At 45.7% G+C, this 27,628-nt stretch overlaps 2 protein-coding genes across 4 annotated transcripts in view; both read right to left on the reverse strand.

Moving 5' to 3' along the window:
- Positions 1–18,237, reverse strand: part of LOC310822068 (complement C3-like) — a gene marked incomplete at both ends in the record, with an annotated part of 23,319 nt that extends 5,082 nt beyond the window's left edge. Inside the window, 30 exons of the mRNA XM_083694358.1 lie at positions 417–569; positions 935–1,098; positions 1,327–1,474; positions 5,023–5,136; positions 5,266–5,425; positions 5,609–5,684; positions 5,929–6,132; positions 6,367–6,453; positions 6,550–6,616; positions 6,938–7,147; positions 7,440–7,579; positions 7,722–7,807; positions 9,155–9,329; positions 10,049–10,348; positions 10,985–11,053; positions 12,031–12,160; positions 12,347–12,505; positions 12,858–13,058; positions 13,315–13,527; positions 13,762–13,929; positions 14,408–14,523; positions 14,732–14,846; positions 15,150–15,255; positions 15,562–15,649; positions 15,914–15,996; positions 16,627–16,711; positions 16,977–17,139; positions 17,551–17,743; positions 17,876–17,911; positions 18,221–18,237. Of these exons, the coding sequence (XP_083550484.1) occupies positions 417–569; positions 935–1,098; positions 1,327–1,474; positions 5,023–5,136; positions 5,266–5,425; positions 5,609–5,684; positions 5,929–6,132; positions 6,367–6,453; positions 6,550–6,616; positions 6,938–7,147; positions 7,440–7,579; positions 7,722–7,807; positions 9,155–9,329; positions 10,049–10,348; positions 10,985–11,053; positions 12,031–12,160; positions 12,347–12,505; positions 12,858–13,058; positions 13,315–13,527; positions 13,762–13,929; positions 14,408–14,523; positions 14,732–14,846; positions 15,150–15,255; positions 15,562–15,649; positions 15,914–15,996; positions 16,627–16,711; positions 16,977–17,139; positions 17,551–17,743; positions 17,876–17,911; positions 18,221–18,237 (4,026 nt within the window). The remainder of the gene's footprint in view (positions 1–416; positions 570–934; positions 1,099–1,326; positions 1,475–5,022; positions 5,137–5,265; positions 5,426–5,608; positions 5,685–5,928; positions 6,133–6,366; positions 6,454–6,549; positions 6,617–6,937; positions 7,148–7,439; positions 7,580–7,721; positions 7,808–9,154; positions 9,330–10,048; positions 10,349–10,984; positions 11,054–12,030; positions 12,161–12,346; positions 12,506–12,857; positions 13,059–13,314; positions 13,528–13,761; positions 13,930–14,407; positions 14,524–14,731; positions 14,847–15,149; positions 15,256–15,561; positions 15,650–15,913; positions 15,997–16,626; positions 16,712–16,976; positions 17,140–17,550; positions 17,744–17,875; positions 17,912–18,220) is intronic.
- A 2,961-nt stretch (positions 18,238–21,198) lies between these two features.
- On the reverse strand, positions 21,199–24,949 carry yju2b (YJU2 splicing factor homolog B). Of its 3 annotated transcripts, none has more exons than XM_083693408.1 (10): positions 24,910–24,949; positions 24,504–24,593; positions 24,297–24,350; positions 24,089–24,171; positions 23,944–23,999; positions 23,793–23,853; positions 23,518–23,660; positions 23,079–23,251; positions 22,620–22,758; positions 21,199–22,486 (listed from the first exon to the last, which is right to left on the reverse strand). In XM_083693408.1, exons 2-10 carry the CDS (start codon positions 24,504–24,506, stop codon positions 21,945–21,947), a joined length of 1,254 nt encoding a protein of 417 aa, XP_083549534.1. In that variant the 5' UTR covers positions 24,507–24,593; positions 24,910–24,949; the 3' UTR covers positions 21,199–21,944. The 3 variants fall into 3 exon arrangements, with proteins under 3 accessions (XP_083549534.1, XP_083549535.1, XP_083549536.1); XM_083693409.1 differs by having other exon boundaries at positions 24,504–24,553; positions 24,910–24,926; XM_083693410.1 differs by lacking the exons at positions 24,297–24,350; positions 24,504–24,593; positions 24,910–24,949 and having other exon boundaries at positions 24,105–24,142.
- Between the last annotated feature and the right edge of the window lie 2,679 nt (positions 24,950–27,628).

The raw sequence follows: 27,628 nt of genomic DNA on the forward strand, positions 1-27,628 counted from the left end.
TGTGGGAAACATACAAATAAGGTGCGTCCCAATAGTCTTCCTTTTATTCCTTGCATCCTCCCTCCTCGCTTCCTTCTTCTCGAAAGCCATTGGAGGAGAAGATCCTCACCTTGGACAATCTCCTCCAAAGGGAAATAGAGGACCGACTATTGGGATGCAACATTGGAGTATTGACAGACTCTCTTCTGTGACAACATCTTTGCCAAGAAGAAACAGTGGCAGTAGGAAAAAAGGACAGAGAGAGGACAGCAAGATGGTGAAGGAGATAAAGTGAGAGGGTAAAGAAAGAATGGATAAGCATGAACAGAAAATAAAGACAACAAGAAAGAGCTTTAATAACAACAAATATGTGGTGTGTGTATTTAGGGATACAATCGAATGGAGAACAAAGAGATTGTACTACTCATTGTACTAACATTCTCAGAACGGGCCAGGTAGGCATTGTTGGAGAAGACGAAGCGTTGGTCTCTGCGGCCCGCGATCTTCAGGTCCACCGCCAGACTCAGGTCTTGGGGAGGGGGTTTCTGGATCAGGTAGTCAGACAGAGCCTGCAGCACTACCATGGTGGGCTGGGGAGAGGGAGAGGGGAGGGAATGGAAGGGGAGGGGAGGGTTACATTCATTTTATATACAGTACTGTAGATAGATAGATAAAGAGATAGATACTTTGTTGTATCTATCTATCTATCTATCTATCTATCTACAGTACTGTACCAACATGTTGTCATCTAAAGGTTTTGTCCCAGTTGACATGAACATTAGGTTGATTCAAGCGTCTGTATCCCTGCTTAATAATAATTTCAGGTAATAACGGAACCATTCAGGAACAAAAGAACCAGTTTACTTCTTACTGAAGTCCCAAGGTGAGTCCAAGATGACATCACACGTGACATTGCCTGTGCATGTGTCCCTAGTGACATCACTCAGGACTGTACCTGCGTGGAGCCGTAGCCTCCGCCCCTCCTGCGCTGCTCGTTGAGCCAACGGAAGGGCGCCGCTGCCTCCCCCATGTGACCGCTCTTCACCATGGCCAGGAGGGCGTAGCCTGTGGCCTCCAGAGTGAAGAGGCTGTTGTCACTGTCTGGCCAGTGGGTATGGTCTGGGGGGGAGAGGATAGAGAGAAAAGATGGGAGATGGGGGGGGGGGAGAGAGAGAGAGAGAGAGAGAGAGAGACAGAGAGAGACAGAGAGAGAGACAGAGAGAGAGAGAGAGAGAGAGAGGGTGGAGTTGCTATATCACCTGCATTCTTTTGATAATGTCAACGAACGAGTTAACATCAGCATTACAGCCACTCCTGGTGGTGGTCTCTGAGTACTGCAGTAGCTACCTGGAGTGGCTGATTTGCGTAGCTGGTGCATGAAGACGTTAGTCTTGTCTGTCAGGGACATGGCGTAAGCAGTGATGGCCACGCTGTAGGGTCTCCTCAGCTTTGGTAACATCCTCCTCAGGTAGTCTGCTGCTTTCTGGATTCCCGACTGTTAGAGGAGAGAGGGGTAAGGGGTAATTCTGGATCTGTGTGTGTGTGTGTGTCTGTGTGTGTCTGTATGCGTCTGTGTGTGTGTGTGTGTGTGTGTGTGTGTGCACATCTGTGTGTGTCTGTGTGTGTGTGTGTGTGTGTGTGTGTGCGTGTGTGTGTGTGTGTGTGTGTGTGTGTGTGTGTGTGTGTGTGTGTGTGTGTGTGTGTGTGTGTGTGTGTGTGTGTGTGGCTGTCGCTCTCCTTACGTTATGCCAACACACTTAAATATGACTAATACTGTAGGACTACACACAAGCTGCTGTTGTTATAGTTTATAACTTATTTATAACTCATTTTGACATTTTACATTTACACTTTAGTCATTCAACGCTCTTTTCTAGAGCCACGTATGCACAATAGGTGCAGTTGTCTAAAGTCAGTGAAACAATATATCACAATCATTGCAAGTAGGCTAATCATTGTGCACAAGTGCAGGTATTTATTAAGTGCAGGTCCCTCACAAGTAGGAAATGTTGGGAAGTGCAATGGTGGTTATTTGAACAGTGCCTCTACTCCCACTCTAGCAATCTGAATTCATCTACTGTAGGTGTAGTTGCGCAGATGTCTCACACGCGAAGCGTATGAAGAAACGCATGCCCTAATATCGGGACAGATTCGTAATTATTTGAGTTGAGTAGATTCTGCGATTACAACAGATTAATAATGAGTTATTTGATTAGGATAGCAGTATGTTGTATTGTAGCATACAAGTACCGTACGTGTACTGTGCGTAGTCCTACTTTGAAGTCCCCGAACTCCGTGCGTAAAAAGATATCCAAATTACCAGTAGCCTAGGCTACAGATTCCCAACCGTGATATGCTGACTGTGTAACGCATAAAATGGATTCATGTTGGAAATTGCTCATGGTCCCACAATTAAAAGTAAGAAGTTGTAAGGCAGCAGATTTTGACGAAACAATAAATAACACTAACCCTAACCCTACATTTTAAAAACTGTTCACTGGTGCAGGTGTACGCAACATACGTAACCTATTAGATATAGGAGCAAAACAATATTTGAAGCATTCAAACGATCTAAATGGCCACTTTATTGTCAATATACATTATTTTACACTTTGCAAAAAAATGACCACGTAATTTTAGAATATTGGCAAAGCGAGAACATTTTTTAGCACTGCGTGGGGATATGCTGGGCATTGTTGTCGTGACAACGGACGCAACAATGCCCCGACGTTTAATGCGCAATAAAAACATAATGATTCCAAAATAGTATTCAGACAAGACTGCCTTGATTTCACACTCAACTTTTCAACCGATTAATTAGCATGCCTTTATTCACAACAAATTAAAGATGGAGAGAGGAACGATTGTTGATCTGCTTAGATCAAAGGACAACACGATTTTTCACCTAAGACAGACCCTCCAAAATATGTCTACGGGAGACTTTATAGGTAACAATATGCAGATGTGTAGGCTCCAGATGGAGAGAAAGAGCAGAGAGATGACTGCACAGTACCAGGCCGCTCTGAGTGAGAAAGACAAGAAGCTCTACTCTCTCCGGCAGCTCCTAGACAACTACCAGCTAAATGAGCAGAGAACCATCAGGGCCCTGGAGGATAGGTGGAAGAAGGAGAGAGAAGGTCTAGAGACGGGGAGGAGGCATGTTGTCGAGTGGGGACTCTCCACCTTCAAACAAAAAGATGACGTCATTCTTTCTCTTGGCCTCAAAGTGGAGTCCCTTGAGAAGGAGGCCGAAGCTACCAAGGAGAGAGAGAGGAAATGGGTGGAGGAGAGGAGCGAAATGGAGAGCAGGGTGAGAGACGTAGAGGTGAGGGAGATATTCAGGGTCAAAGAGAAAGAGAAGCAAATCAACTATCTCCTTCAGGCTATGGAGAGGTCTAAAAGAAAACAGGACAAAATGGCCAAAGCCCACACAGACCTCCAGAACCTCTGTGCCTCACAGGAGAAGAACTGGAGAGCAGAAAGGGAGGAGATGGAGAGGCAGGCCAGAGAGGCAGAGCAGAGGAAGATGGAGGAGAGAAATGGGATGACCACCCTCCAACAAACCCTGGAGTCTCTACAAACCCAACTGGATGACATGTCCAAGGCCCACGTGGACCTCCAGACCCTCTTAGCTGCTCAGCAGGAGGAACGGAGAATGGACAATAAAGAGAAGACCAGAGAGATAGATAGTCTCAGCGAGGCCCTCTACTCTTCCCAACTCTACTCTGTTCAAATGGAAAAGTCCGCTAGCTGTCTCCGGGCCCTCTCTGTGAGAGAGAGGAAGGAGATGAGGGAGATGATGAACAAGGCTGTGGAGAAGTGTCTGACCAAGGAGAAAGAGGTGGAGACCTTGGAAAGAGAGAGGGAGGAGCTGCGACAGCTGCAGAAGCTGAAGGACTGCGAGGATGAAAAGGAGAGACAAGAGATGAGAGATCAGCTCGCCATGAAGGCCATAGAGCTGGAGAAAGCTGAGAAAAAGGTACAGTACTGGCACTTCAATGAATCATTGGACTTATCTACATTACTTTATTGAAAACAGGGTCAAAAACAGTTGACCATCATGTTATAAAGCCCGAAGTTGTTGTCATTATGTGGTTTTGTATTTTAATACCATATCTCGTTTCAGATCCATTCAAGGAAAGGATTCATGAAGTTCTTCAAGCGACAGAACAGGGCCGACATCCCGGATGGAAAGAAAGTGAATGGCAGGAATGAGAGAGAGAAGAAAAAGAATGAGTCCTGTTAAGGATGATTGCTGTCCTTCTTTTTATTTTTGCAAACCCTCCCCACCACCCCCACCCCCCCCCCACGCACACTTTTGCTACCTTCCCATCACCCCCCTCCCCCCCAGTTCTGTCCTCCAGCCCCCCAGCCCTCCAGCCCCCTAGCCTCCAGCCCCCAGCCCCCTAGCTCCCCAGCCCCCTAGCCTCCAGCCCCCAGCCCCCTAGCTCCCCAGCCCCCTAGCTCCCTAGCTCCCTAGCCTCCAGCCCTCCAGCCCCCTAGCCTCCAGCCCTCCAGCCCCCTAGCCTCTAGCCCCCTAGCCCCCAGCCCCCTAGCTCCCTAGTCCCCAGCCCTCAGCCCCCAACTCTCTCTCCCTCCCCCCTCCTCCCTCTCTCCATCCCTAACCATAACCCTAACCCTAACCCAATTCTCCTTATAGTCTTATTTTGATCCTTATAGCATTTTCTGTCAAATGGACTGAGATAAATAAACCATCTGATTATCTCCTAAACACCATGACTGAAGTACATCATTGACTTGTATTCTTTTTCCATTGTGTTTATCATCCACCCACTCTCATTCAAGTTCACTTTGTTCTAGCTTAGACTTCCACAGTCTCAATGTCTAGCTCTCATTTAGCCAGTCTGAGTAATGTGCGTGTGTGCCTGCATGTGTGTGTGTGTGTGTGTGTGCGTGTGTGTGTGTGTTTGTTTGTGTATGTCTGTTTGCATATAGGTAGACGTGTGTGTTTGTGTGTGTGTGTGTGTGTGTGTGTGTGTGTGTGTGTGTGTGTCTGTGAGTGTTTTGTGAGTGAGACCATACCTGCATGGAGACCCCATCACCATTACACTGCAGTCCAGCAGCCTTGGCCTCAGACAGGGCAATGAAGACAAAGGCTGTGAGAGTGGTCTCTGACTCTGTACCACGGACCCCCCCCTGGAAACAAAGATAGAGAGAGGTGTGTGTGTGTGAGTGTGCACGCAAGCTTGTGCAAGTTTGACAAGTACAATATGTGTGTCTGTGTGTGTCTGTGTGTGCGTGCGTGCATTAGACAGACTGTCTCACTGTCATGCTGGTGGTGTAGACAGCGTTGTCCTCTCTGAAGGCTCCAGAGGACTTCTGCTTGTTGTTCAGCAGGTAGAGGAGAGGACCACACACATGCTGTTCATCCAACTCTATGATGGAGCGGGCCATGGAGAACACCTTCACCACGTAGGCCGTGATCCTGGGGAGAGACATGTGTGTGTGTGTGTGTGTGTGTGTGTGTGTGTGTGTGTGTGTGTGTGTGTGTGTGTGTGTGTGTGTGTGTGTGTGAGTTACTGACGTACTCTCTGTCCCTAATGAGTCACTGATTACAAGCTCATGACTTAGGAGAATGAATATGATGAATATGATCAGATGACAATACCATGTGCTTGCACCTTCCTTCCTGTAGGGGGGGTAAGAGTTGTCGCTTTTGCGATACACCAGCTGATTCTCATAACCTGGACGGGAAGGCAAGGCAAAGAGCATGAACATGGACGCTCAATCAAACCTCCCTTCAACCCTTCTTCTCAGGGACATCTATCCATCTTTTATCTTCGTTAACAGTCCATTTCTATCCATCCATCCATCCATCCATCCATCCATCCATCCACCCACCCACCCACCCTCCCTTCCTCTTTCCGTATGACCTATCATCCCTTCCTCCCTCCCACCCCCCCCTCCCTCCCTCCCTCCCTCCCTCACCTCTCTTGATGTATTTGATAGCCTCCTCCCTGCGCTGGACGCCCACGCTCTGCCAGTCATTGGAGCGGTCCAGGTAGCGGGTGGCTATGAGGGGCAGAGTGATGCTGGCCAGGTTCTGCTCCACACAGCCCCCAGGCATGCGGATTAGGGAGGCCAGAGAGTCGTCACTGATGGAGTTGTCTATGGTGTCTGCTAGCAGGCTCCCTGAATGGTGCACAACAGAAGACGGAATGGTGGGACAGGATAGAACGGAATAGAATTCAAATAGAATATCGTGTAACAAGAAGAGAATAGAACGGAATGTTGTTGTGTTATAATGCTGCGTTGTGCCGCTCCATTTCAGTGACTTGCGTTTTGTCCTTCTCTTTTATTATATATTTAATATATATAAGTGTTGGGACGTTCAATTTGAAATCTTGAATCAAAACCGTCAGTTACCTCTGATGTTGATGACTGTCTCGGGCTTTGAGTTTGGAACCAAGGAGTTCAACTCCACTTTATCCACCTGAATCACTTGTTTCCCATCTGGATACAGAGGTAGGAAAGGAAACTCGTGAGAGATTGTTTGTGAGGTGGTCGTTGGAAACATGACGGTTGAAAATGTCATTGGCATCTACTCACCACTGCCCCCTTTGGCAGATGGGTTCAAAATAAAAGTCTGAACCTTCGTCTTCTGCACCCCCTCTACCTGTTAAGAGAGTTTAGAAAAGGGGATGGAGATATTTAAATCATGAACTATTATGCCTATTATAACTATTATGGAGGTAGAAATCAGAGGACGGGCTCATTGTACAATAATGCATGGAATGGAATCACGATTTCTATGTCTTCCAGCCTCCCCTGCAACATGAATACACCTATGAAGCAAGCCGGGGGACCCTGCAGAGCCAGAGCCTCAACATCAGTCCTGCAAACAAAGCTACACGTCACACTGCACTGTGAACTACCCCCCCACTACACACCAGAACCTCTGATCATTTCACCAACCAAAAAAACTAGAGTGACTCACCACCACGCGTAGCCACTTCTGGACCCTGTCCCCTCCAAACATCTCTCTGCCCAGAGCCATGACCTCCAGCAACAGCTTGCCAGCCTTCAGTGGCACGATGGTGTAGGGAACGACCAGGGAGGAGCCGGCGGGCACATTCACATCCTGGGTGTGCCTCTCGTTGAATGCCACACTGCACATGTCCTCCGTCTTCAGTAGCACCACTTTTACCTGGTTGGAGTGGAGAGACCAGGGCACAAAATGGCCGCCGATGCTATGGTCAAGGCACAAAATGGCCGACAGGAAGTGAACTGAGTCGGGATAGAGGAAACACATGTACTGTACACTACTACGTGGATGTGTATAAAGAGCTTATATCTAGGTTATCCAGGCTTGTTCCCAGTCAGGACACACCGTCAGGAAACACTCAAGTGTGATTCACGTTACTGTAATCCTACAGGGCAACAAGTGAAATTTAAGATTTAAGGTGTGTAATTAAAGGTGAGGTGAGAGGCAAGCTTACATCCATGGCCTCAGTGCCGTAGTTGTGCAGCACAGCTTTGACCTCTACATGTTCATGCCTGGCCACAGAGTACGGCAGCTTGAGGTCCACAAAGAAACGCCTCCACGTCCGCATGTTGTACGGCTCAGCCACGCAGAAACCTCAGGGGGGGTTACAAGAAAAATGAGTGTGTGAGTGTGTGTGTTTCTCAGTCTTTGTGTTTGTGTGTGCATGTGCGTGTGTGTGTGTGTGTGTGTGTGTGTGTGTGTGTGTGTGTGTGTGTGTGTGTGTGTGTGTGTCTACCTGTGACAGGTGAGGAGCTGATGGCTATAACCCCCCACTCTGTGATGGTGTCAGGGAGAACATCGCTGAAAGGCAGCGAGGCCAACCTGGACGACAAACCAAAACAATGGCAGTTCACTCCCAAATACGACATTTATCGGTGTGGAAGTGTACAAAATATAAATGCTGTCTAACATGCCGACCGTTATGTTGGTATATCCACATTAAAAGCAATCAGGACAGGTAAGCGAAAATCACAAAATGAATACTGTTCCTATATTCGTTCTGCCCCTCACAGACCCAACATTATGAGGATAATGTGGATGGCAGGATTGATTAGAATGGAAACCTTCACTATTTTTGCAACGCTATGCGGGTCATGTGGGGCTGGTGTAATAGTAGGCTGTACTATGCATATATGCATAATAAATAATATTGTTTTTATGTTAAGTATACAGTTTATAGATTCATCATTGAATAGATCCCCCCTTCCTTTCCATTGTGTTGTCATAGCAATGTTATAGAAATAAAATCATGACAGAAACCGAGACTGTTCCGTTTTCAGCAGAACCAAATTGTGTTCTTGGGACTTCACTTGTGAAACATTACCTTTAAGGTAAACTAGCACAGTGAAACATTACCTTTAAGGTAAACTAGCACAGTGAAACATTACCTTTTAGGTAAACAGCTAAAGTAGAAGTCTGCTGGTCTTTGGACGCAAATACAGTGACACAAGATACACAACCTCCATCCCTCAGACACACTCATACACACACACACACACACACACACACACACACACACACACACACACACACACACACACACACACACACACACACACACACACGTTTTTGTTCATCGCCCTCCCTAGTTCATTGTCTCATCATGGAACACAAAAGCAGAAGGTCACTCTGTCGACTGTAAAAGCAGGACTTATTGCAATGTTCTGGGCTTGACAAAACACCATGCTGTACTCCAAATTATTTTTGGGGGGGGTGTTTTGGGGAAAATGAGAAAAGAGCATGTTTGATTTTGAGTTGTTTACTCAGCTATTCCCAGAGGAGGGTATGTTGCAACTGTTCCAGTTGAATCATGTCTGACTCAAGAAATCAATCCCTTAGCCCTTCTTGTAGAAATACTAACTCTGGTGTAAAGCAAAGTGGTGTAAGCAACATGCACTGGAGTAAGCGGAATGGCTCCACCCCCACTTGTCAAGGGGCGAGGCGGAGTGACACACACATTGCTTGTGCCTGCCTGAGCAAACCAATCCCAGGGCTAGGGGTCTTGGTTGAGAATAGAGCAATTATCCAAATATATTTGTTCACAAATAAAGATAAATAAATGTGCTTACTCCTCTGAGGATGGCAAGTTGGCAAGTTTGACCACATGACCTGGCTAGGCAAGTTCTTCCTGGTCAGGTCACATGGTTCTGCTTGGGATGAAAGACGTACCCATCTTTGCTGTCAGGGATGCTGGGAAGCCACAAGTCCGTCCACAGCCACGACTCGTAGAACTTGGACCGTAGGGTGACATCGCGCTCATCCGTAAACCCTTCCTCATCCTCGTCCTCATCGACATAGGGACGCATCTGACCCATTTGTGAATGCAAGCGTCTTTCCTGTATTACTGCAAAACAAACAATCTATCACTTCTCAAGACTTTTCATTACAGTGAACCATGCTTTCTGTTGCTGAAAGACAACTGTCTCTCAAAGCAAAACATTGATGTTGTTTTTAATATAATAATATATGCCATTTAGCTGACGCTTTTATCCAAAGCGACTTACATTGCAGTGAGTGCATACATTTTTCAGTATATATGGTCCCAGCAGGAATCAAACCCACAACCTAAGCATTGTTAGCACCATGCTCTACCAACTGAGCCACAGAGGAGGGCCAGGAGTTCAATTCAACTCAATTCAATTCAATCAGTTCAACTCAACTCAACTCAACTTAACACAAACTTTTAAATTCAAACTTTCACAAGACCTTTTAAAATGCACACCTCACAAATCCAAAGCATGGTGGTCAGCTATTTTCATCAGCAGGCTATTACCTGAATCGGTCTGAAAAACCCTTGCAGATACAGAGGTTATGATTCGTCTTTCCAGCATTTCTGCAAAACAAACAATCTATCACTTCTCAAGACTTTTCATTACAGTGAACCATGGTTTCTGTTGCTGAAAGACAACTGTCTCTCAAAGCAAAACATTGATGTTGTTTTTAATATAATAATATATGCCATTTAGCTGTGAGTGCATACATTTTTCAGTATATATGGTCCCAGCAGGAATCAAACCCACAACCAAGCATGGTGGTTAGCTATTTTCATCAGCAGGCTATTACCTGATTCGGGCTCAAAATCCCTTCTAGGTGCAGAGGCCATGATTAGGTAGTAGAAGGGATTGGTGGGTCTGGGGGGCGGGGTGGTGGTGGGGGGCAGAGTGGTGGGCTGGACAGTGGTGGGCGGGGGCCTGGGGTCGAACTCCTCGTTCCGGTAGCGGGAGCAGCAGTAACGGAATGCGCGGACGCACTCCCAGCCCTCGGTGATGTAGAGGGACCTGCGGGTGCAGGTGTAGGGCATGGGGACGTCTCGCAGGCCGTCCTTACAGCAACGACGGAGCAGCTTCTCCTTGTAGTGGGTCTCTGGTGGGGAGGGAGGAGGGAGGGAGGGAGGGAGGAGGGAGAGATGGAGAGAGAGGGACAGATGGAGAAATGGGCATAAAAACAGCAACACATCAAAGACGACATTATGCCAACCTGTCTTTGAGAAACAGAAAGGATATGGTGACTAGGGGTCAGAGAAAGAGAAGGGGGGAGGGGGAGAGTTAGACAGAGAGAGAGAGAGAGAGAGAGAGAGAGAAGGGGGGAGGGGGAGGGTTAGACAGAGAGAGAGAGAGAGAGAGAGAGAGAGAGAGAGAGAAAGAGGAGGGGGGAGGGGGAGGGTTAGACAGAGAGAGAGAGAGAGAGAGAGAGAGAGAGAGAGAGAGAGAGAGAGAAAGAGAAGGGGGGAGGGGGAGGGTTAGACAGAGAGAGAGAGAGAGAGAGAGAGAGAGAGAGAGAAAGAGAAGGGGGGAGGGGGAGGGTTAGACAGAGAGAGAGAGAGAGAGAGAGAGAGAGAGAAAGAGAGATAGTCCCGGGGTGAGTAACTCCATGCAAGGAGGGCTGCTGTGTTTTCAGGCTTGTGTTCCAACCCAGCTCTGACACACGGTTGCAATGAATCAACTGCTCAGTGTTCAACCATTCTCTCCTTAGGAACTGGGATGTGATGATGTCACTCACCCAGTTGAGCTCTGCGCTGCAGCATCTCAGCAGAGCGCCTCCTTCTGGCGCTGCGAGGGCATTGCAGGTCTGCAGAGAACAGGATGAAAAGATAAGGTCCCGTCAAACACATGCCTCCATCTAGTCTTCCTTGGTGTTATCACAGGAAGGGACTGGATAAGTTAAAAAAAAAAAGGTTTCCACATCATTGCGTTATGTAATCCAGTTCTTCTTCGATCCACCTGGTCTTTCTGTACAATATTCAATGTATTTAATACTTGGAGGAGCGAGAGAAGGAGAGAAGGAGAGAAGGAGAGAAGGAGAGAAGGATGCACTGCTCAAGAGTTTGGGCCAAGGAGACGAGAGGAGGAAATGAAATAGCAAAAACAACGTCAGCCTAACCTTGTAACTTGACTTACTGTCTGTAGCTAACACACAGTTTTTACAAAGGCTAACACTAACACCACAACAAGAGCATATTAGGCTTAAACTGAATATGAAAACACAGTTAACTACGAAAATGGAATTTCACAACAAACTAACACAGATGTCAGTCCGTCCTGCTGCCTCCCTGGTCAAATATTAACTCTGTAATACACAACAAATATTTGTAACTCTGGCATATCTCTTTCACTGATGGTTACTTTTGATCATGGATTCCCAAAGTTTCACTTTAAGCAAACAAGACTTCGCAAACATGGCCTTTGGGTTCTTGCAGTGGAGGAGGGACAGGGACACACTGAAGGGGTAGCCTGCGGATCTTTTCCACATAGGGGTATATTGCATTAAAGAGGTGTTGCTGTTCTTAAACAGTAGCAAGGCAGAACTGACTGGCAACTAAATAGAACAACAAAAGAGGAAGTAAATGTTCTGTGAAGGCATACTTTCATGAAGTATTCTTGGTAGACAAACCAACTATACAAAATGTATAAAGCTTTTATGTACTTTATAGAGTACTGTATATTTTACTATTCTGACTGCACAATGAATTTTGCCAACCTGATTGATTGATTGATTGATTGATTGATTGACAAACCAAAACCCCTATGGACCGTGTGGGCGGGTACCTTCTCTAGGGTCAGTGGATTTTGCGTTGTTGGAGTAGAACAGTAGTCCTGCATTGGTGAACACCCCCATGTTGTCACCCCCTCCCCCTCGGGTGCAGCCCATATCAGCGCTCTCCACAGTGTCCCAGATCTGAGGGGTCACAGCAGGGTCAGGGGTCATCATAGATGTCTGACTGTGATTCAATGGAACTTGAGCAGTATTTCCATGCTTGAGATAAACAGACAGACAGACAGACAGAAGGGCGGACAGACAGACAGACAGATAGACAGAGAGACATACAAACAGATGGATGGACAGACAGACTGACTATCTCACCTTCCTCTGTGTGAGTCTCTGCTTGTTGAGCAGGAAGACGGCATTGTCCACTGCCACCAGGCTGACCTTGGCCCCTGGGTCACCCCTGACCTCCAAGTTAAATCTTTTCCCGGGCCGGTAGTACTCCGGAGGTCTGAGGCCCTGATACCCTACACTGAGCTAGGAGAGGAGAGGAGAGGAGAGGAGAGGAGAGGAGAGGAGAGGAGGTGAGAGGAGAGGAGGTGAGAGAAAGGAGAGGATAGGCAAGAGAGAGGATAGGCGAGAGAGAAAGGTTTGTTTTGGGATCAGTTTATCTGACACAACATGAGGTCAAACGAACCATACAGACTTGAGCTACTTGAGGTACATCAAAAGTTAAGCAGAATACAGTTTATGGCCCAAAACATGACCTCAGTGCTTCAGAATATATAGCTTGTCCATTTTCACTAAGTTAGAGAGGGAAAAGCAGGTATACAAGACCCCTGAAGCACAAGCAGGAAGTAATTCTTTACTTCCTGGGTCATCCACTCACCGACCCCACACAGGCGTCCTCCACGTCCACCCATATAGAGTCTGCCACGACCTCCACCAGTCCTGCCCACGGGATGGTGTAGAACGCCACGAAACGGAAAGAGGGGATCATCTCTGTGGTAACTCTCAAAGGAATTATGGTGAATTCCTGACCTGTGACATCCAATCGCTTAGCAATGATGATCCGGCCCTTATTCAGCACCTGGGGGGGAGTTTGGACGTTATGTTTCAGGAAGGGTTTCCAATGACACTTTATTTCAAGGAGGTTTTTATTTTGCTACTTATGTTCCGTTATCTATGTGAACATTACAGGATATGCCTGTCGGAAGGGTTAACCCCCTTGCCGAGAAGTCCTCAAAGAGGCATCCAGAGAATCAGGTTGCTAGCTACACCATTCATGTTGCTAATGAATGACAAGCCACTTTATTAGCAAACTATGTTAGCGCTAGCAAACTTACCAGGTAGGTGAGGTGTGTGACGAGTTCCCTGTGGGCAGTGTCTGTGGCTTTGATGTGCAGTTTGAGGTTGAGATTCTCCCCCGGTGAGGCCAAGTTGGAACCAGAGATGTAGAGGTAGTTCCGCCTGTCACGGGAGAAGGGACTGTAGAGGTACAGGGTCATCTGCTGTGTAGCCTGCTGCTCTGGCCTGAGACCCTCCTGTTGGGTCTTAGCCTGTATGTCAGACACACACATACACATACACACACACACACACACACGCACACATACGCACACACACATACACACACACACACTTTATTCAAGGAGATGGCTGTTTAATATTGAGACTTGAACACACAATGCTCAGAAGTAGAGCTTCATGAGGGTGTTTACAACTGGTTATAAGCACTAGGAACATTATGAGGGTGGTTATAACTGGTTATAAGCACTGCTAGTTGTACTGACAATGATGCTCTGGGGGCGCAGGTCTTCGGGCATGTTGAGGGATGTTCTGAGGGTCCCAGAGGGTCCCACATGCATCATGGTGCGTAAGTGTTCCTGAACATCGCTCTTCAAGGTCAACTGGACCGGGACGTTACGGGCCGGGGAGCCATCATGGTGGTTCACCTCGATCTAAACCCACTCAGCACACAAAAACACTTTCAATTCACATGATCCTAAACCATTCAAGAAGATGCTCTTCTCCACAGCGCGCTAACTTTGATCATAACGGTTTGGATTTACATCAGGGGAGGCTGGCTGGTGGAGGCAGAAATCGGAGGACAGGCTTATTATAATGCATACGTGTTTGATACCATTCCTCATTCCATTCCATGCATTACAATGAGCCCGTCCTCTGATTTCTACCTCCACCAGCCTCCACCGGTAAACACATAGTAGAAATAGGGAGTCTAGAAATGTATACACACAAGAAGTTAATATCTGTACTATTTAACCGAAGCATGTAGCTTGGACCATTCTTAACATCCATATATACAATGTAAATGTATAGCTACACGTTTCAACAAGCTCTATCACGTATGTAATGCTGTAGGCCTGTCTAGGAAGCAGTAGCAACTAGTCTATGATGTCTATGAAGCAGTAGCATTACATTCAAGTCGAAGGGCAGGCCTGGCTTGAAGTACTTTCGGGTGTCCTTGAAGGATATGATGTAAAGAGACTCCACTATCTTAATGCCAGACTTCTCAGCCTCTACGAGGTCACTTCCTAAATACGGGGAGAGAGACGCAGAGAGAGAGAGAGAGAGAGAGGGACAGAGCAGAGAGAGAGCAGGGGAGAGAGAGAGAGAGAGAGAGAGAGAGACAGAGAGACAGAGAGAAAAGGGGAGACAGAGAGAGATCAGCATTTAATCAACCAAAGGTCAATGGCAAAGTGTGTTGTAAAGTGCGTATGAATAAAGTTTCATTTGATTTACCTGACGTGGTCAGTACAGAGGCCTTGACATATATGGAGCAGCCCACTATCTCTCGGAGGTTAGGATACGCCTTCTTGATCTCATCCATGGTCAGTTTAACAGTGCCTTGATTCAACTGTGAGAAAATAAGAAATAACATGGTGGATTAATTTGTACTCCCAAGCATGCACTTGTTCTTGTGAATCAGTTTAGTGAGTGGCCAGCCTGCATCAGACATCCCTCAGACATTTTAACATTTTTGGTGGATTCCATTGGGCTTTACTGTACCTTCAAAAGGTATGGGAAAGGTCCCCAAGCTTTCCCATCATGTTGTCCAGACAGTACAGACAGTACAGACAGTACAGACAGTACAGTGCACCCCTTGAGGACCAGACATTTACAGTGTACGCAGCGATGGACTGCAGTATGAGTTACTCACGTCCGTGACTTGCTTCACTGCTGAGGGCAACCTCCTCTTCTCATTGTTCACCTCCACTCCAAACACAATGTAGGCCGTCCCACTCACCGGCTCACCATACAGGTAACTGTGTCACAAACCCGTTCACCTGAATGTCACCTACCCAACCTCATTATCCACATACCGTAAAACTTCTGATAGCATTTTTTTTGCTTTAACCACTGAGCGCACCAACCAGATATTGGAGACAGGCTATTGTTGGAGAATGAGCACTCATTGGACGTTTACTGGTAGTAATGTTCCCTGTTAGAATACTATATGTAGTATTATACAGTATTATCACATCATTATCTCTCTCTGTCTCTCTCTCTCTCTCTCTCTCTCTCATATATATATACAGTATATATTGGTAGTATTATGACAGTAGGTTAACCTGGCTGAGATCTCCACCTCCAGCTCTGTGTCATCCAGGCTGAGGAAGGATTTCTTGGGCGTCAGAGTCACATTGAAAGCTGGCAGCACTAAAACAGAAAAGGATCGAGCCATACATGACCACCACCCAGTGCTGGAAGATCTATACAAGATGGCTTTAAAACTGGTAAAGAGCACTTTGACCAACACATAAATATATGTACTGTATGTCAACACACACACAAACATGAGCGTGCACACACACACACACACACACACGTTGAAGAATAGTGCTGTTTATGCAGGGTTTGCACACATACAGTACAGTACATAGATCTAGGTCAGACATAATTAATAATATCACTTCTACGTACCATATTTCTTCACCTCAAAGTCAGCGCTAAAGGTGTTCTGCTGCCAGTGGTCGAACTTGGCAGTGATCTTCCACATTCCCTCACTATGACACACAAAACAATGAAGCAGTAGAATACAAAATGGCAGCATGAATACAAAATGGCAGCATGAATACAAAATGCTATAATTGCGGGATGTCATTCTGAGCAATGGTAGAGCCCATAGATTGGGACATACGCTACTGTACACTGCTGGGTAGATGTTTGTGAGAATAAACCTGGAAAGCACATACACGTCAATGGTTGTTGTTGTTGTTTTTGGTTAACTTTTCCATTTCAATTTCCATTGTAAAGTGCTTTGAGCCAAAAGTGTTATATACAAATATCGTGTTATTATTATCACTACCATTAATGAGTCAAAGACAAATGTTGTTGACATACTTGACCATTTCAGACAGAGTGTGAATATCTGCGAAGTAGCCGTCTTGGGCTCTAGTCCTGGAAATCTGCTTCACCACTATGCCCTCAGCATTCTTATACACACACACACACACACACACACACACACAACAAAACAAATGTTGAGTTATGTAACATCATAAGCAGTCTTTTAAACCGAGGACATATTGTTTTGTTCTTCACAAAGAATAAATAAATAAATCTATAAGATAAATGTGTTATATTATGCTATGATATATACAATTTTATAACTCATTTTATATCTATTTTATTGCTCAAATGTTGCCACCTGGATCTCAAATGTGATGGAACTGTTGAAAGCCTGGAAGGCAGGGGTGGAGACAAAGGCTCTGCATCGCACTGCAACATAGAGAGAGAGAGGGAGTGAGAGAAAGAGAGAGAAAGAGAGAGAGAGAGAGGCGAGACCGTGGGGGGGGGGGGGGGGGGGGTGGAGAGAGAGGATTGAGGAAGATGGAGGGAGGGGAGCAAACTGGAACTCTGCTGTCCTCAAACAAACACACACACACACACACACACACACACATTCCCTCATACTCACTCAACACAAATACCTCAAACAATAAACAGATACAGCCAATGAAGAACCACCTTCCACAGCTCTCACCACTGTCTCCAGGGTTATAGAGAGGCTTGTCCGTCTGGATGAAGATGTATCCGGACTGGAAAGACACCATGACCACCTTTTCAATGCGGTGAGCCCCAAAGTCAGCCCTCAGGTAGATGAACTTGTTGGTGGTCTCATCTCTACCTAGATCCTTGGAGTGGAGCTGGAGGAACACAGGACTTTGACATGACAAGTCACCTGGACACAGATTAATTAAGCCTGGTCTTGGACTAAATAGTGAAAGACAAATTTGTGAAAGACAAATATTCTATCTATTTTTCACAGGGGAGGCTGGTAGAGGTAGAAACTGGGGGACGAGGTCATTGCAATGCATGGAATGCAATGAGGACTGGTATCAAATATACCATTCCATGCATTATGATGAGCCCATCCTCCGATTTCAACCTCCACCAGCCTCCCATGATATATCAACAGTTATCAATGATTTTGATTGATCACTGATAATGATCATTCTTACACTAATCCATAACATTCATGAAGACACTACTGCATTATAACATAGCTCCATCAATATCTGATATCCATAGCTCTTTTCAATAACAATAACCATCACCTCAATGGTCTTGAGGGTGTGGAATTTGTTGTCTTGGTTGAGCTGGACCGTGTCCACCAGGAGCTGGGAACTTCTGCTGGGGAAGTCATAGGCGGTTATGATCACTGTGATGGGACTGCTCTGGCCCTGGGCCTCCAGGTAGATATGCTCCTTACTGTCTGTTCTCAGGAGGTTAGGGGCCAGCACAATGAACCTGGGGGGGAAGGGGGACTATTAGACGAACCTTTGGAACTATTAGATAATGCAAATTATAATTATTTCATTAATCATAAATATTTTGCATTTGATCATCAGAATAACATTACAGTGACCTGTAGAACCATACCTTGGTTCAAGACTGATGAGAGCTTTTGGATTCCTGCTGTAAATATATGAAACACGTTATTATCACTTTGCAGCTAAGCATTATATTCAAAGACTGAGAGAGTAGAATTGATTCTTACTACTTACTGATGACCATAAAAATAATCTTCGAATGGGAGAAATCTGGAAATCACATTTCAATATTATTACTATTTATGTAGACTGAAATTGTTCACTCGTGATAATGTTTTTTATTTATTTATTTTTTTACATAGAGTAGTAATTAAACATAGGTTTTTGTATACTGAATAATGGGTTCAATCCATTCAATGTGTGATGGACATTGACATACAGTACTGTAACTTACCCTTCACCTAAAGGCATCCCGCCCCTATAAAGAGACAAGATATAAACGTATTTTGCCGTTGCATAACTTTATTATAAATTGAAAGATGCTAAATTCTCTCTGGTAAAAAAATAAAATAAATTGAAATGGGAAATGTGACTTACCATCGTCGATCAAATTGCGCGGTGCATGTAGAGAAAACACACAGAATTAAAATATGTGGAAGTGCTCGCGTCGCCATCCTAATTTGTGGCACTACAACCACTAGATCACGGAGGGGACAGAAGTTGCTGCCACCAGTGGCGACCACATTGACCCAAATTGAGCCACTCACTCAAGTCCGCGCCCTTAAGCGTACTGTTCAACATGCACGTGATGTATTTGTTATCATTTGAAAGGTCCCCTATTGCGATGATCTAGACTAATAATCAGAATGTTGCCAAATGTGCGCAAACCCCCCCGTGGTAGGAATTACACTCTATCAGGCAAAGTGGTGTGTGTGTGTGTGTGTGTGTTGTGATAGAAAATACATTGACAGAACTGTGTAGAAGAATATTGCCAGCATGTCCTGGTTGCATTTATATGGTTTATACTGTTTATGTAGGTTAGTGGTCATTCTGAAGGCCAATTGTAGGTTAGTGGCTATTCTGAATGCCAGATGTAGGTTAGTGGCTATTCTGAATGCTATGGTTTCACCATAGATAAGACTAAGGCTAAAATGTTTCACCATAGATAAGACTTAGGCTAAAATGTTTCACCATAGATAAGACTAAGCTTTACTGTGGGTCTGCTATGTATTAATCCAATTGTCTTGGTGGTGGGGAGATCAATGCCAGACGTAACCTGCAAAAACCAGACAGGAAGACAAGCTAAGTGTGCAGAGGTGGGGTGCAAAAGCGTAAACTGCTGATAACCACAGAGCAGTTTGCGAGCTGTTTCTCCGTCTTGCCTCATATCTGGTACCTGATGTTCCAACTGCCAACACCTGCAATATGAACTATGTATGACCTTTCATTGTTTTCTTCCCCTACATAAGGGGAACTCTGAAGCTGCGTCTTCGGACTTGCGCTGAACAACTGCTCAGACCTTTGCTGGGTGACTGTTCTGCGTTCTTCCCATGCTTGCAAGCATTTAATAAAGACTCAACTTATATTGTGGCGTAGCAAGACTTTATTTCTTGATTCTCATCTCCAGAGAGCTAATAGTACAGAGTGGTTACCCTAGAATTTCAACCACAGTGTGTGTGTGTGTGTGTGTGTTTTCTTTTCTTAACCAGGTCAGTGCGTCTCTCTCTCTCTCTCTCTCTCTCTCTGCGGTTACTGGTGAGAAAGGAATGAAAAGGGGCAAGCATGCATGCAACCGTCACTCAGTGCGCCCCCTTTAGGAGAAACAAAGAACTTGATCAGGACAGGAAAAAGACCAGTCGGTCAGAGGAGGGGGACTTAGTGATAGAGGATGTAGAACCAGAGGACCTCAAGGGAAGAGGGAGCGTGTGAAAGAACTCTGGAATGAGGGAAGGATGGAAAGCAAAAACAAAAGATGCAGGAGGTAAGCGCAGACCGAGACAGGAGGGAGGAGGGAGAGAAGTTAGGATGGGGAGGGAATGAGCAAGAGCGGGGGGGGGGGGCGAGATCAAGGCCTGGCGACATGACTAAGAATCCGCAGCTGCCGATTGGCAGAGGCAGGGAGGAAGTGGACGCCCGTCGACAGGAAGAAGAGAGGCGTGAAAGCACGTCCACCCAGAGAAGAGTGATGGAGTTGGAGAGACAGGTGGAGTTCAATGACGGAGCCAAAAGGATGGAGAGAGAGGCGAAGGAGTCAGAGAAAGAGGCCAGGGAGAAGGAGAGGAGGGCAAAGGAAAGGAGGAGCAGGAGCAGGGCGAAAGAAAGGTAGGAGGAAGAGGCTAAGCAGCTTATGATAGAGGCCAGAGAGATGAGCAGAGAGTCAAAGGAGAGAAGGAGAGAATGGAGGGAGCTGGATGAAGGAAAATAAGGTTTTTGTTGGCTATACTGCTGAGAGAGAAGAAACAAGTGGTTCAGAAAGAGATGAAAAAGATAGAAATTAAGTGTAGAGGAGAAATAGAGGGAGAGAGTTCTACCCCGAACGATCGCCCAAAAGACAAGGAGAGTGAAAAGAACCCTTTCCTGACAGTACACACAAGTAGTAGAAGAAGTACACACAACCCACTTCTTGTTGCTCCTGCAGCCCTTGACCTGAGGTGTGTGTATATTCATATACTCATCCTTTCACAATGCCCTCAACACAGGAACTTCAAAGTGACTCCGGTTTCCTTCAGTTGATTGATGTGGAGGATGAGTGATATGATCCACCGAGCCCCCCAGTGTCCCAGACTAGGACACTAGGGCCAAAGCCCCCACCAAGGTATGCCTCCACTGTCTCTCCATTTCTCTCAAATACCTTTCTCAACTCCATACCCTGATCTACACAACCTCAGTCATCTCTCAGTGGTCCTCTGTGGCTCAGTTGGTAGAGCATGGCGCTAGCAATGCTTAGGTTGTGGGTTTGAGTCCTGCTGGGACCATATATACTAAAATGTATGCACTCACTGCAATGTAAGTCGCTTTGGATAAAAACGTCTGCTAAATGGCATATCTTATTACTCTCAATGTCCCCTACTTTGGAGTTTAGGTCCTAATCAATCCTGTGTGTGTGTGTTCTCTCCCTCACTCTCAGGGAACACAGGTCAGAATGGAGAAACAGACACAAAATGAAGACGCCATGGAGAAAGGCAACAGCAAAGACCCTGGGAACAGAGGAGTCATGAAGAGGTGGGCAGTGCATCACAGGTCAAAATGCACAAGGAACTAATGATCGAGCAAAAGACACACACACACACACACACACACACACACACACACACACACACACACACACACACACACACACACACACACACACACACACACACACACACACACACACACACACACACACACACACACACACACACACACACACACACACACACACACACAATGTTGAGAAGCAGAGAAACAATTATTTATTTGTCCTCCGGATACATTTAGTTTCTGTACCTTTCCAGTATGTGAATGTGACAAGAGTCACTCAGACCAGTGGCAGTAATGGTTACTGTATGGATTACACCAGGGGAGGCTGGCAGGTGCAGAAGTCGGAGGATGGGCTCCTTGTAATGAATACGTGTTTGATACTATTCCTCATTCCATCACATGCATTACAATGACCCCCCCCCCCATATTACCCCATTTCAAACAAAGTAATTATTTTCAAGATGCATCATCCTAAGTTGTGCATTTTTGTACATACTATTTAAAGTGAAACAACTTTTTGAACAGTGTTATGGAATTACATTTTACAATGACATCAGCTGTGAACTTGAATGTTCAAAGAGCAACAGAGTGTTAACAGCATCCTAGACGTAACCCTCCTTATTTCTAAAGAAACTATTTTGATGATGTACTCATATTCACTGACATACATATCCTCTGATTCAGAAAGGACAAAGCAGTTAAAACTGCAAACTAAATAATACAAAATATCTTTCAATCAGTTCAGGTCATCTAATATATTCTTGTTTGGGGTATATACACCATCATACCACACACACACACGCACACACGCACACACGCACACACACACACACACACACACACACACACACACACACACACACACACACACACACACACAACACCTCTCCATTAAAAGTCAATAGTCAAAAGGTAATACCACCACAGATCTCTCTTCATTGTCCTGGGTCTGATTCTGAATCACTGTAGTCTGCTACCAGAGACCTCAGTGCTCCTGAGCTGTTCTCACTGCCCTCCACTGTCCCACAATCCTTTGCTCTCGATAGTCCTCTGTCCTCTTCTTCTGTGGTGTTCTGAGCTACTGTACATCCCCTATGCGTCACTGCTGTTTCCCGTCCCTGTTGAGGATGTGTAACATCCAAATCGGTCCCTTCTGTCTTCGGTGTTACCTCCAATTCCTTCCCCTCTGGTGAGAGGCCGGTGCCATTGGTTCCAGGGTCTGATTTCCTCCGTGTGATGTTAGCGCTAGCACAGGCTTCGGGTCTGTTCCCGGAGCCCTCGGTCCTCCTGCGGATGAGACTGTGGGCGCTGGGGGAGAACTGGGGATTCAGGGCTTTGGCTACGGCGGCTCCTTTCCCCTGCATGCCCAGCTTCTGCAGCAGGCTGCCTGCAGCGCTCCCTTGTGGCAGGGTGGGGGAAGTGAACCAGGAGCGGTGCGAGATCTCCTTCCGTTTGCTGTGTTGTCTGTCGTCGTAGGCTAAAAAGACAGGGGATAAGGAGGAGGAGAGCAATTGATTAGGAAAACGTTTCATAAACATTAAGGAGTTTTGTGTGTGTGTGTGTGTGTGTGTGTGTGTGTGTGTGTGTGTGTAGCATGTGGACACACTCACAGTCAGGGGCCTGGTAGGTGAGCAGCGTTGCCAGCTTCTTGTCCTCCTCTTTCTCTGGCAGCAGAGGGATGGACAGATTGGTCCTCTTCCTCACAGCGTTGTCCTTCTCCTCCTCGTCCGCCATCACTTTCTTCTCAGTCTGCGCATCAGATCACAGTGAGCAAGATAGGAGCAACATGACTTTTCTCTTTGGCACCTGGTTACCCTAAAATTAATTAGGACTGTTTTGTCTTCCTTTACAGAGAAAACAACACAAACTGGAGCGTTATCAGGAGGGTACAATACAGAATATTCAGACAGAAATATGGCTTTAGAACAGATATGGTGCAATACTATTTGTCATGCAGAATAAGGAATCCTACTTTTTTTTTTTAGGCATATATTCTATCTAAAACATTTAAACAACACTGACACCCTCCTTTCTGTCTAGCCCCCCCTGATAGAATGAGATTCTCTTACCCTGAACTTCCTGCGGAGGGTGCTGTTGAGTTGGAAGTCGTCCTTCCAGGTGGACTTGTGCTCCTGCAGCTCAGACAGTGTGGGGAGAGCCTTCTTCAGCTTCTCCTGGTCTTTACCACTGTGGTCCAGCTTGTACATTGGATCAGTCTCCAGCTTCTCCTTCTCATCACGCTCTGGAGGAGGGTGGGAGGGAGGGAGGGAGGGTGAGGGAGGCAGGGAGAGGGAGAAAAAGAAAAGGGTAAGGAGAGAGATATGGGATGGGGTAGAGGGAAAGACATGGGATGTGAGAAAGGGAGAGATGGTGACAATAGAAATCGATGGAGCACACGGACACAGAAAGAAGGAATTGTTGGGAGTACGATTACAGTTCACGGACACCTTGTGTTATTGTTTGCAGTAAATAAAAGTAAAAGTGAAAGGTCACGGAAAGGTCATTCACCTGTGGTGAGGATCTGTTCGTTGTCGGCCATGTCCCAGCGCTCCTCCTTCCTCTGCGCCCCGCACACAATGACGTAATCACAGGTGGCCGGGTCTGTCTGCATCTCGATGTAGTTCACACACAGGTGGCACTTCATCCTGAACCTACACACACACACACACACAGGATCAATCAATATGGTTATGTGGGCATGTGTGCATAAATACCATACAAAATGCAGGTAGATAAAATAAGCAACAACTGCCCACTCATGAACGCGATGTATCCGTGGTTACCTGTAGATTGGCGTGGTGTAGTAGTTCCCCACTTTCTTCTTCTCTGCATTGTAACGTACCCCTATAACGACACATTGACATGCAATATCAGGTGAAAAACCCCACTGGAAACCCATTCGCAGGAATTGAGTCAAAACGTTGACACACTCACCCATGCCAATGTGATTCTTACAGCCGTCGCACCAGATGTTGTAGGGCATCTCAAATCTGTAAACACACATAGACTCATGTCATTTTCCAATAACTCTCGTGTGTGTGTGTGTGTGTGTGTGTGTGTGTGTGTGTGTGTGTCTGACCTGATGATGAGGATACCCTGGGACAGTTTCTTGGCCCTCTCCCGTAGAGGGTGGCTGTTCCTGTAGCCATTGATGGAGCCATGCTAGAGAGAGAGAGAGAGAGAGAGAAAGAGAGAGAGAGAGAGAAAGAACTCAATCACTTTCACCATTAGCATATGTGCTGTCCTACACACACCCGCCTGTGTGACTGACTGGTGGCCATACTGACCTTGGCAGGGTCGAAGTCTGGAGGGTAGTACTTGTTCACTCCTTTCCTTTCACCCTGAGGGAGAAGACATGGGAATGTGGACAGGTGAGATAGTGGACATTGTAGGCATTCAGTTGTCATTAATATGGCTAACCCTGAGAGCAATATCATAATATATCAGATTTTGCAGCTAAGCCATATATCAAAATGCAAGGATAACATGCATACCATGTTGTTGTCAGGTCCTCTTCAGCACTAGTGGTCGTGGTGGAGAACGTCTGAAACATGGGAGGTGAGCACAGGCTGGGTCTTAAGTCTCTGTTTTGAGAAGCAAACCACATCACAATCAAAGTTTCTAGCGAACTGAATAGTCAGCTCCGACTACATGTAGTTAGCAAGCTACCTTCAAAGAAAAAAAGGAGAGAGAGAGAAAACCTTGAGTCGTTTGCCAAGGAGCTAGCCAGCTAGCTAACGTTAGCTTCACTAGCAAGCTGCTTGCAGGCTGTCTTGAATAACGTCTTTCAAATGCGACGTAACAAAACAGGTCATGTGAACCCACAATTGACAAAAAAAACCATAGCAAGTTGAACTATAACTATTGGCTGATTTATACGCCTAAACATATCATACTTACAGTTGAAGCTCCTGTAGCTGAACATCGACACACAAGCAGCAACACTGAATTGTTTACGTCACTTCCGTGTTGTGAAACACGTCCTATAATGGTGCTCTGCGCCCTGTTCACTGATGAGTTTTGCTTCCGCAACCAAAAGTATATTAGTTCAATTAGTGGGTTTCTTATCAATTTTGAGGGAATATTGAGGGATATATGGTGTCTCACTAGACCCCCCTGGAAAAACCACAGCATATTGGCCATCTCACATTTCCACCCTTTCTCCATTTCTGTTGTGATGAATACCAGAGCGCCCATCAAAGGGAATGCAGACATTGTGGCAGTTAGGAGACAGGCCAAGCACCGACTGCCTCCTGGCTTGTATCAACATAACTCAGTGAGCACACACACACACACACACACACACACACACACACACACACACACACACACACACACACACACACACAAGTGGACCAACTTAGTGTGTGCCAGCAAGGGGTCAAAAATCAAGAGTTTTCCCCTGATGAATGTGCCAAAAGCATGAGGAATACCCATGCATGCACCCCAGGTGTTTCCCTTCAGGTGTTTCTGCATCGGTCATACTGAAGGCTTATGTGTGTCACTGGAAGTATAGCAAGCAATAAGATCTGAATAGGCGATTTGAGCGTATAGGGAGAGGGAGGGAGGCTGGGATGGAGGGATGTAGTGAAAGGGATGGAGGAAGGAGGGATGGATGGAGAGAGAGAGAGGGGGAGATGCTCAGGGGTCTGGCAGGTGTCTGATCCAGATTTACAGTGTAAACAGGAGCAGTTCGGGCGAGTTTGAGATTCCGAGGCTAAATCCCCTAGAATGCTTGCCGTTAGAGGAACGCCGCTCCTTAACATTCCTGCCCTGCTCAGACGAGCCCTATATGGGCTGACCCGTAGACCAACTCCGCTCAGAATGCACAGCCAGCGTCAGGTGGAGCCTTACTGGGACTCAATTAATCAATCAATCAATCAGATTTGTCTGTCCGTCTGTCTGTCGGTCAGATTGATCCCTCCACCATGCAGGGTTAGGGTTAATTATGTATTAGTCCATGAGATGAAAACCTCATCCCTCCATCCCTCCATGCCCTGCATCCTCTCATCTCTAAGATATGTATCTTTAAATATATATATATATATGTTTATCAGGCAAAAAGGACCCAGGACCCTCGATCCCTGAGGAGTCAATCAGATCAGATGGAGATGATGAACCCCCATTTGTCCATCACTGAAGATGTCACTTCAGACAAACATAACTCCATCATCTATCTCTCCACAAGATCCATTATTTAGAGACGGGTATCATCCTATCAGAATAAGAAATTAAGAAATTGGCATAAAAATTAAGAGATTTTTCTAGTCAGCCCTAAAGCAATTTCTACACAACCTTTCGGGTCCCATCTGGTTGTCCCAGAGCATTGCATTGCGACCGAGTTAAGTTCGTAGGTAATACCATTTTTATTCAGTTTATAAAATATTGCATTCACGTTCCCAAACACGATGTCTGGTGAAGACCAAAATGCTAACTGTTTTTGACGAATGCTAGTCTGAAGTGAACGTTCTAAGCTGCAGATGGACTGTGCCATGGTGTGCTGCCCCGCCACGACGAGTAGTAGTTTCGAAACGTGAATGGATGGATGGATCAGAGCTTGGCTACGACATTCGCTGAGATCAAATCAATAAACCAAAAGGTTTAGTGAACACTATGTGGTTTGGGTATGATTGCTAGCTACGCTAACAACTTTGTCATCTTCTACTAGATCCATGCATATATGTGTGTTGGTTTACACACATAGGCCTAAGTTATTTGTATATGATAGAAGGTAAGCCTGTCCCTATTCTAATTGTAACACGACCAGGCTTATTGTGAAACCGACACACATATAAACACTATGGCACAATTATGTGACACAGAAGTGATGTGGACTGTCCAATGACCTGAAAAGGTATTTGGGTATTTTAATAAGGTAATATTTACAGACTATGTTTCTTATTTGTTACACAGTGATGATAGAACAGGTCCAGGAAAGTCTTTACACAATCTATGGATAATTAGAGTAATCTTTGTGGTAGTGAGCTTGATATCACAGAGGGAAATGTTTACAGACAGGAAAACATATTTAAAGCTTCTGTGACCTTATACTGTCACAAAGGCATGTGACTGTACCCAAAACATTATCAGTAACAGTGAACAATGAGAGGAAAACGATCCTGTGTGACATGGCCCAAGTGCAATCTACAGTGCATTGGACTGTCTGTCTTCCATTCATTGCAGTGTATGTTAGTGAATGTAGAGCACCATGCTGTACTCAAAACACATTCCACCAACCTAGGTTGTGTGGCAATAAAATGAACTTGTATCTTGTTATGCAACATGTAAATCACTATCGTGGGAGAAAACATACTCTAAGAGTATGAATTAGGCTGTTTGAGAGAAGCTTTGAATCCTAATCCTAATCCTAACTTTGTTAGTGCATAGGTGAAGTTATGGGTGGTGGTGCTCATTTAGAATTTCCTGTCTTTTGTGGCTTTCGACAAGCCATAACTTCTCACTTAAACGTAGTTTTTGGTCATTAATCCTGTATAGATCTGTACATAACATAACAATAGACAGACATTTCTCTGTGTGTTTTTGCCTTTCAGTAGTAGTCAGGCTAGATTGTAACGGGCTCATTGTAATGCATGGAACAGAATGAGGAATGATATCAAAC

Source organism: Argentina silus, assembly GCF_951799395.1.
Source record: "Argentina silus genome assembly, chromosome: 22".
Taxonomy (NCBI): Eukaryota; Metazoa; Chordata; class Actinopteri; order Argentiniformes; family Argentinidae; genus Argentina; species Argentina silus.

Bases quoted from the DNA above. Each gene is read 5' to 3' on its own strand.
- yju2b (XM_083693408.1), bottom strand. The intron at 24,000-24,088 runs GTCAGACACACA...GTGTGTTTACAG, and splicing joins CAGGGTATCCTCATCATCAG to ATTTGAGATGCCCTACAACA. The intron at 23,854-23,943 runs GTGAGTGTGTCA...GTGTCGTTATAG, and splicing joins TAAGAATCACATTGGCATGG to GGGTACGTTACAATGCAGAG.